The sequence below is a fragment of the Sinocyclocheilus grahami genome, unplaced genomic scaffold (assembly GCF_001515645.1).
Source record: "Sinocyclocheilus grahami isolate Dianchi unplaced genomic scaffold, SAMN03320097.WGS_v1.1 scaffold181.1, whole genome shotgun sequence".
NCBI classification, from domain to species: Eukaryota; Metazoa; Chordata; class Actinopteri; order Cypriniformes; family Cyprinidae; genus Sinocyclocheilus; species Sinocyclocheilus grahami.
In genome coordinates this window covers 640,434-648,952 of record NW_015505360.1, presented here as the reverse complement: position 1 = coordinate 648,952, position 8,519 = coordinate 640,434, and the positions used below count along the sequence as shown (strand labels likewise).

Genomic DNA, 8,519 nt, shown 5'->3' with positions numbered 1-8,519 from the left:
AAAAAAAGGAAGCATCACAACGACATTCAGAAGTGTTGTGTCACTACTGTTTCAGCAGTATTTCAGTGTTCTCTCATTAGAAAAAAGTCTATTATGTGTTCTCTGTTTTCTTTTATCTTGACACGGCGTCTTGAAAACAAGGTGCTCGTGTGTCCATCAAGAAGTTCACATAGCGCATGTTTATGTAGAATCTACATTAGTCATGTGACTGGGGGAGCAGCATCTTTCACTCACACAGATGAAATACAAACAGGAAGTGGCAACATCTTAGAGACAAAGTTTCCCACTGTCCAGCCTGATCAGCTCTCATTGTAATATATGAGCCCTGCAAGTTACAGTGATGCAAGGTAGGACAGCTGATCAGTTATTTCTTATTAGTCATATTTTTTCCTTTGAGTAGCAGTGTGTATTTCTTTTATTCATTTCTTTTATTGCATTTTCCTTTATCATTTGATTATGACTCTTTATCATTGATTGTTTGAAAAGAATGTATTTAAAAGTTATATACCCAAGTTCTTCATATCAGTAGTGTGAGTTATAATACTTGTTTTTGTGATTCACATGTTAGCTACTGTCTTGCCTGAACAATGTGCTTACACAATGGCAGAATTTACTACACTTTGACAAATAAGAGTTTTCATATGACTGAAGTGTTTTCTTAGAATTTGAAGTGCACTGCACTGAGTGTACTTTAGTAAAATTTGGTTGCATTTATTTAAAATTCAATCTAGAATCTTGGCTCGTATCCATCCTGTTATTGAATAAAAATACTCTTTCGTCATCACTGCCTTGTCTGCCTGGATCTCTCTGCATCAAATATAAACTGATTGATTGGTTTGTTGAGGTTACTAAATGATCCGAATGCATTTGTCTGAAACCGTACACTTCACTCTTATATATTTGAAATGTTAATCATCTTCTTAATGTCTTTCAGAATGTTTTGTCTTTTCTCTCTGATTTCTCTGCTTATGATTCCTGGTGAGTCTGCTACAAATTCTTATTTTAAGTTGTTTTGCACTGGAGATTAGACTGTTACAAACATGTCCACAATTCCCAATTTATATGCTAATCTTGTTTTATTTTGTGTTTGGATGCTTATAATAAATTGAAAGTAAAACTGAAGAGTAAAGTTTCTGTGTTTAACAAACAATATATAAAGGCAATCCAAGCAATCAGAGAAACGGACAATATGGGTACTGCTGAAGTGGATTTCTCTTGTAGAGAAACAAGTGGAAATAAAAACACATATACACTGTATCTTTTGAGATGAATATGCATTTAATCTGTATTTTCCTGTTTTATATTTCCCAGTTATCTACAGCCAGAACTGGGAGGTTAAGTACTCCAGTATGATGAAATGTGTTCTAAAGGGTTCAACAATAAATGTATCAGGGACTTATACACTCCCAAATAATCTCACAGTGACACAGACATTCTGGACTGTAAACCCATCTAAAAACAAGATTATCAATCTGTTGGCTCATCCAGTTTACAGAGGCAGAGTTCAGGTCTTCAAGAATCAAGACGGAATGATCTTTCTCCATCTCAGTTATGTGACTCATGAGTATGAAGGAATGTACTGCCTCAGAATCCTGACAAATGAAAAAGATGAAAGATTTCTGGGTTTTCCTGGGATTGAGCTCAAAGTGACAGGTACAGGCAAACTAATTCACTCACAGATTTGACTCTGTTCTTTCATATGAAACATGTTTTGTCTGTGATTTCAGAGCTCAGATTGGAGATTCCTGCAGAGATCATTGAGGGAGAATCACCTGTTTTATTTTGTAAGACCACCTGTGACCTCTCAGGTAAAACAGAATTTACTTGGTATAAAAATGGCAAGCGTTTATCCGAATCGATCGGGTCGAATCAGCTGTTGCTGCAGTCGGTCAGCAGTGATGATACGGGGAACTACAGCTGTGCAGTGAGAGATCAGAAACATCTGCCGTCTCCTGCTGTCTCTCTCAGTGTCAGATGTACGTCAAGACTTGATCTTCATATTAACAAAATTCAGTCCAAACTGATCAAATGAAGGACTGTGAGAAGTAATCTTTACTTTCTTTCAGATCCTCCAAAGAACATCTCAGTGTCCATCAGTCCATCTGCTGAAATAGTGGAGGGAGATTCAGTGACTCTGAGCTGCAGCAGTGACTCAAACCCTCCTGCTCTGAACTTCAGCTGGTTTAAGGAGAATCAAAGCTCAGCTGTTGGATCTGGACAGAGTTTCAGCATCTCCAGCTTTAACTCCAGTCACAGTGGACGCTACTATTGTGAGGCTCAGAATAAACATGGATCTCAGAGATCAGAGTCTGTTTCAGTCTCTGTTAAAGGTGAGAATCATCTCTGTTGATCTCAGTCAGCTCACTGTCTGAATATAAAGAGTAATAGTTTTTCTTTCTCTCATCTGCACGGCTGAAGAAAGCAGCTCATCTCTGATCAGGGTCGATGTGGGAATCTCTGCAGCTGTTGTCTTGACGTCTGTGATTCTGATGGTTTTCATCGGGCTCTTGATCAGAAGGTGAAGGAAAATCTGTGTCGTGGGGAAGTTTGAACTATATGTGCTGATTAGGAGATTGTAAAATCACAGCACAGGATTCAGAACAGTCTGACTTTAATATTTGTATGTGTGTGGTCTGGAATAAACCAACAAACAACATATTACAATAATATAATTACAACATACATGATATACATCGAATACAAATCTTAGTGGACTGCAAAACTTAAATGGGCCTTTAGATGGAGCATTTACCTTGTATAACAGGGATTTAAAGTGCTGAGACTTCATCATATACAGGGACGGACTGGGAGTAAAAAATGGCCCTGGATATTCCTCCAAATAAGCCCCACCACAACTACAAACAGCCGCTACTATCTCACAATATTACAGCAGTCAATGTATCGCATTTATGGCAAATAACATCACAAAACCCATGGTGATTGAAATAAATGTATTATTGTATCAACTAAAATACTTAAAATCTACATAAAAAGAGCAGAATGAAAAATGTATATATACTGTATATATTTTACTCCGTTTGCTGACAGGAGGGATAAGGACGTTTCTAGCTCACCACCTATCGTCCTTTCCCAACGTCACCAATAGTGGTCTCTAAATCTCCTTAAGAACCTTTATAAAGATTCAGAGTCAGTTTGTGTTCATGTTCATTTCTTCTCCTCTCACAGGAAACGAGTGACTTCATCAGAAGAGCTAAACCACAGAGGATCACGACACAGTAAGACGGTGTGTAAATCTCCTCATGTATCTTCTCATCTGTGTCTGTCAGTTCTGGAGGGAGAATTCATTCTCTCATCATTGTGTGTCGTCAGCTGGAGGCTCCTGAGGACGCCTACATGACCCTTGACCCCAAGTCCAGATGTTCTGAATACGACACACTGGATGTGAGTTCCTCTGCTGTTGCTGTTTATCATGTGGATGTTTAACATCAGATCTTATTAGTGATGAATATGTTCACTTCTTCTCCAGAATATGAAGAGATCCTGTGAAAACACAGACGACCCTGATGATCAGGATCCTACATATTATAACATTGTTCAATAATGAGAATTTATAATTTTTTCTGATTTAATTTGACATCTTCATTTAATTTGACAGTTCATTTGGCCTTTTTTAAAGATGAGCTGTTTGAAAATGCACAGTAATTCACTCTCCTTAACTTTGAATTATCTTTTTACATAGACTCTAGGTTGTATTTACCTAGAATATTAAGTAATTTCAACTGGACAAGTTAGTTATTTGAACTTATAAAGCTTAGTTGGAATAACTTTAGGTAAATAAGGTGAATTTGCTTTAAGTTTTTAACAGCAAAGTTTATGTTCATTTCACCTAATTTGGCAGATTTTCCTAGTTCAACCAAATAAACAATCCTTTGATTTCAACTGTACTTTTATTTCGATTGTATTTCAAATGCTTCAGTCATATTTCAGTTGAAATACTTAATATTGTAATAAATGTGAAGTCAATGTAAAAAAAAAAAAAACTCAAAATGTTATGTTAAAAATGAACATGAACTTTGGTATTTAAAACGGAAAAAAGTAACTCTGCCTTTCTTTCATAAAGTTATTCCAACTAAACTTTATAAGTTCAAATAATATTTACAATTCTAAGTAAATACAACATAACTGAGTCAATGTAAAAAGATAACTCAAAAAGTTTATTACATTTATTTATTGAGTTGCTTCACGCATCTTAACAAATGTCTGTCATCTGAATACTGTCACGATTATGGACTTTTGTGTTTCTTTCATTTCCTATTTAGTTTTGTTTATTTGACCTATAGGCTGTGTTCAGCTCAGACAAAACGTTGTTTAAACGGAATCGTGATGCGTTGAACACTGTTCTGATGACGCAAGAGTTGCATCTATGGCAGCTGAGAAGGCCATTCTTTGTGTTCTTTTTGAAGAATGTTCAGAGCCTGATGAAATCAGTATAAATACGTGTTTAATACTGCAAAATACGCTCGATGGTACAATCACTGCCCTTGCCCTCCAGAATAAAAGAGAACATCTCAATCAAATGAGGGGATTCGTGGAAACTGTGGTTCCTAATTATTGTGATCCAACATTTGCCTCGCATTTCAGGATGAAAAGACAAACATTTCAGGTGAAAGACAATCCACTTCTTACCTCCGAGACTGTGTTATGATCTATATAACCTTATTATTTTTATTGTGAGTATTAGTCTTATCATTATTGCTGATCGCTGTTGTTGTGCTATGATATTGTAATATTTAGCATTATATAATCAGAGGAGTATAGAAAAGTTTATGAAAGTGTCACTCCACAATACAATAGCAAAATATATAAATATGTGTAGTATTTTTATGTTACATGAATTAGTGTCTAGCACACCTTCCTAAGGAAAGGATATGGACCAGAAGACATTGCAATTATTAAATGATATTTAGACAGACTTAAAGAAGTTCCAGATCTATACTTGTGCCCTTATTATTTCAGTTATTTTGCCTTTAATGTAAATAAACATGTGCAAACAATATACTTGCTCTTGTGAATTTATTTGGATGTTAATTACATTGTGCAGCTGTCTCTTTAGTACCGCGTGGTTTATATGCATGGGGGCGTGTTAGAACGAGCTGTTTTAGGGGGGCGTGGCAGAGTCTTAACTTTGATAAAGAATATCTCTTTGGTTTTGAGACTTTAGTCTTTGCAACTTCAGGGATCTTATCTATGCACAATCAGCTTGTAACACTCCAAAGAGAAAGCAAAACTTGAAATCGCATCATATGACCCCTTTAACTGTTTTTTTGTAATTTGATGCAAAGGTGATATAATACAAAGAATAGTGTTATAAATGTACATACATTTAAAAAATACAAATATGAAAATCTTTCGAGGATTTAAGATGCAGATGACTGTTAAACGCGTCATCACAGTCTTGTGAAAAGGGTCCATTGCTAAATTGGGCTAAAATTGGGCTCTTCTCGTTCGCTACAAAGAATCGGCTCGTTCGCGAACGACACATCACCAGGAGACCGGTCTTGCCAGGCTACCTAGAATAATATTTATATTATTTTTATTTTAACATATGTATTTGTAAAAACGATTAGACTTAGGCATGTGTAATTAATGTTAGCTATATTTTGTCAATGTTAAAATTATCAATGTTAAAAAATGTACCAATAAAAAGTATTACAGGCTTTTTCCCCCCAGGTCTTTATCGCTTTATTAAAATTATGCAAAACAAAATGACAATGTTTACTTTCACGAGCCGTAGCGTATATTTACAGGCTTGCAGTGAGAAGTTTAAAAGCTTGTTACTTAGTACTTTTGATGCCTCAACCCCTACTGATTTGAAATCCAATAATTCCTGGATTTGCTGTCATAATTTTCACGACCCCCACAGGCACATGAAGTCAGCAGTGCATCAGGAAAGCTTGGAATATGGAAAAGCTTAGGGATGGGATTATTGCTATTACACTGATTTTGTCATGAGAAAAGCTTATCTGAGCACATATGTGTAAGTTATGGCATTGTTTTACTCTGGAATCACATGGCTTGCCCACCCACATCCCATCTGATCCCCATATAAATTATATTACTATAATTAAAAATCTTATGAACTTATGTGATTTCTTTTTTTTATAAAATACTTCATGAAATATTTTGGGCAAAATTCTAGCTACAATTAGCTTCAAGCTACACATGACAAGTAATACAACACTTTTACTAAAAAGTCACTATCAATCACCATTGAGTGCTTGTAAAAACTTCTGACTGCGATTGGTCAAATGATGAGGCAGGAATATATTGTTAGTAACATTTCAGAAGAATTTTATGGGGAAGACACACAATTAAAACTTCTGTGGAGCGTGAAGGAAAAGTAATGTAACTAGTAGTGTAACTACTAGTACGGTTACACTTTATTTTAAGGTGTCCTTGTTACAGTGTAATTACTCATTTAAGTTCTGAGTAATATTAGTTAACTACATGTACTTGCTATATGGTTAGGTTAGGATTAGGGTTTGGCGTAGGGTTACTTGCATGCAATTATGCATAATTAATTGTTATTATAATAGTAAGTACATGTAACGTGTAACAAGGACACCTTAAAATAAAGTGTTACCCCAGATAGTAATGCTTTTGAAAGGAGTAACTAGTAACGAGTAATACATTATATTTTTGCAGTAGGGAGCCCAACACTGTCTATACAGCAGGTCATCCGGTAAAGAAATCTAGATGTCTACACAGCCCGTCACTGGCATGATGTGCGTGCAGTTACATGCACTGTCCTGTAGATGTCGCGTCAGGTCGGTGAGCTGCAGAGGTGTGGAGGAGCGGCGCTGTCCGCGGTGCTGATCGCTCACTCATCAACTCTCACATGAGTGGTTTTCGCCATCTTTGATTCACCTTATAAAGGCCTCAATGCTCTGTTAAAACTAGTTCTTGCAGAACGAAAAATGTCACCTCAGATCTAAACGGGCTGTTTCGCCTCAATCCCTTTTGTTTAGAACATTGTGAACTTCCATTCGCATGCAACCCCATGAACACCTTCTGCAAGTCTTTTTCTCAGGTTGTCTTTGCATTGTGAAGGCTGCCTTACAGTTAATCACGTTCATTCATTTTTATTTGAATTGTAATATAGGTATAGGAATCAAAGTGAATGATCAATGATTAAATCATTAAATGCAATTTTCTCTATATTTATGTGAAATAGCTTGGTTAATTGTTGAATGGGTGTTGATGACTCTTTCGACGAAGTCAACAATGTTAAGAAGCCGTTTCTCACATCGGAGCATGTTGCACTTTGCTCATGGCTCTTACAACATCAGTATAACTGCAAAAAGAAAGAAAAAGAGGAAGGAGAGCTATTTTCTCCAGTGCCAATGGGAATGTCACTTTGACTTGAGTTTCCGTAGTTTTCAGTGAACTTGCATGTAAAATAATCTCTTCAGTTCAGCTCCCGTCTGTCTGATTTAATGCATCAGTGCAGATGCAATGAGGTTTGACTGACTCAGGCGTTTAGTCAGACATTCTCATCAGGGTTTGTGTTGAGTTATGCTCTATAGCATCCTGTGACTGTAGGAGGAGCGTCTCTCGCTCAGACAGAGGAAGTGAAGAGACACAACGGATATCTGGTAATATTAAGCATTGCATACAATACATCAACTATCACTGTTACATGACACTCAAACCCTGCAGATTCAAGCAAGGTAGGGCAAATATATATATTTTGTTCAATACAAATACATGTTTTTCTACAGTTTTGGTATAGTTAGATTATTAAACATTACAAACATGCAACTACACTTCAGTCTGCAGTACATTTCTGTCATAAATTTAACATTTAACAATCTTCCTAACGTATTCCAGAATGTTCTGTCTTTCCTCTTTGATTTCTCTGCTCATGATTCCTGGTGAGTCTGAAGCTAAATCTTATTTCAACATGTTGAAGAAACCCATATCTGTCGTTCAGTATGTTTGTCTGTATTTCTGTGTTTAATGACAGTTTGATGAGTATTGTGGGAAGGTGTTGCTCGCATACTGTAGTGTTCACAGTTCTGCAAAACTAATACAGACACCCTCAGTACTGTGCATTATGCCTATAGTGACCGATCAAATTAGACACTTCCTGCACTGTAAAAAATTACCGTGAATTTAACGGTAAAAGACTGTAAAAATGCTACAGTAAAAACCTGTTAAATGGTTAACGGTAAATTCCCCTACTATATACGGTGAAAAACTGTATTGGACATTACATGTATTGGACATTAATTTTACGGTAGTATACTGTTTTTGGAAGTGAAAAAGACTGTATAATTTACAGTGAATAACCGTAAATTGACATTCCCAGAATTCCCTGCGTTACATTTCAAATTTGATGTTTTTTTGTTGAAATAACTGTTTCTTTTTAGTTTTTTCTTGTCAGTTTTGTATATTAGGGTTGTGTGTTACACCTAATGTTGTTAAATGAATGTTTATTGCATTATTTCAGTTTCATGTGTGTCACCTTGATGGTGTTTAGTGTTTGTGTGAATGAC

General features: G+C 36.0%; 1 protein-coding gene across 1 annotated transcript in view; it reads left to right on the top strand.

Moving 5' to 3' along the window:
- Positions 1 to 304: 304 nt before the first annotated feature.
- LOC107594244 (B-cell receptor CD22) overlaps positions 305 to 8,519 on the top strand; it is a 15,061-nt gene continuing 6,846 nt past the window's right edge. Inside the window, exons 1-5 of the mRNA XM_016284206.1 lie at positions 305 to 347; positions 935 to 978; positions 1,312 to 1,653; positions 1,728 to 1,976; positions 2,067 to 2,330. Of these exons, the coding sequence (XP_016139692.1) occupies positions 319 to 347; positions 935 to 978; positions 1,312 to 1,653; positions 1,728 to 1,976; positions 2,067 to 2,330 (928 nt within the window). The 5' untranslated portion in view covers positions 305 to 318. The remainder of the gene's footprint in view (positions 348 to 934; positions 979 to 1,311; positions 1,654 to 1,727; positions 1,977 to 2,066; positions 2,331 to 8,519) is intronic.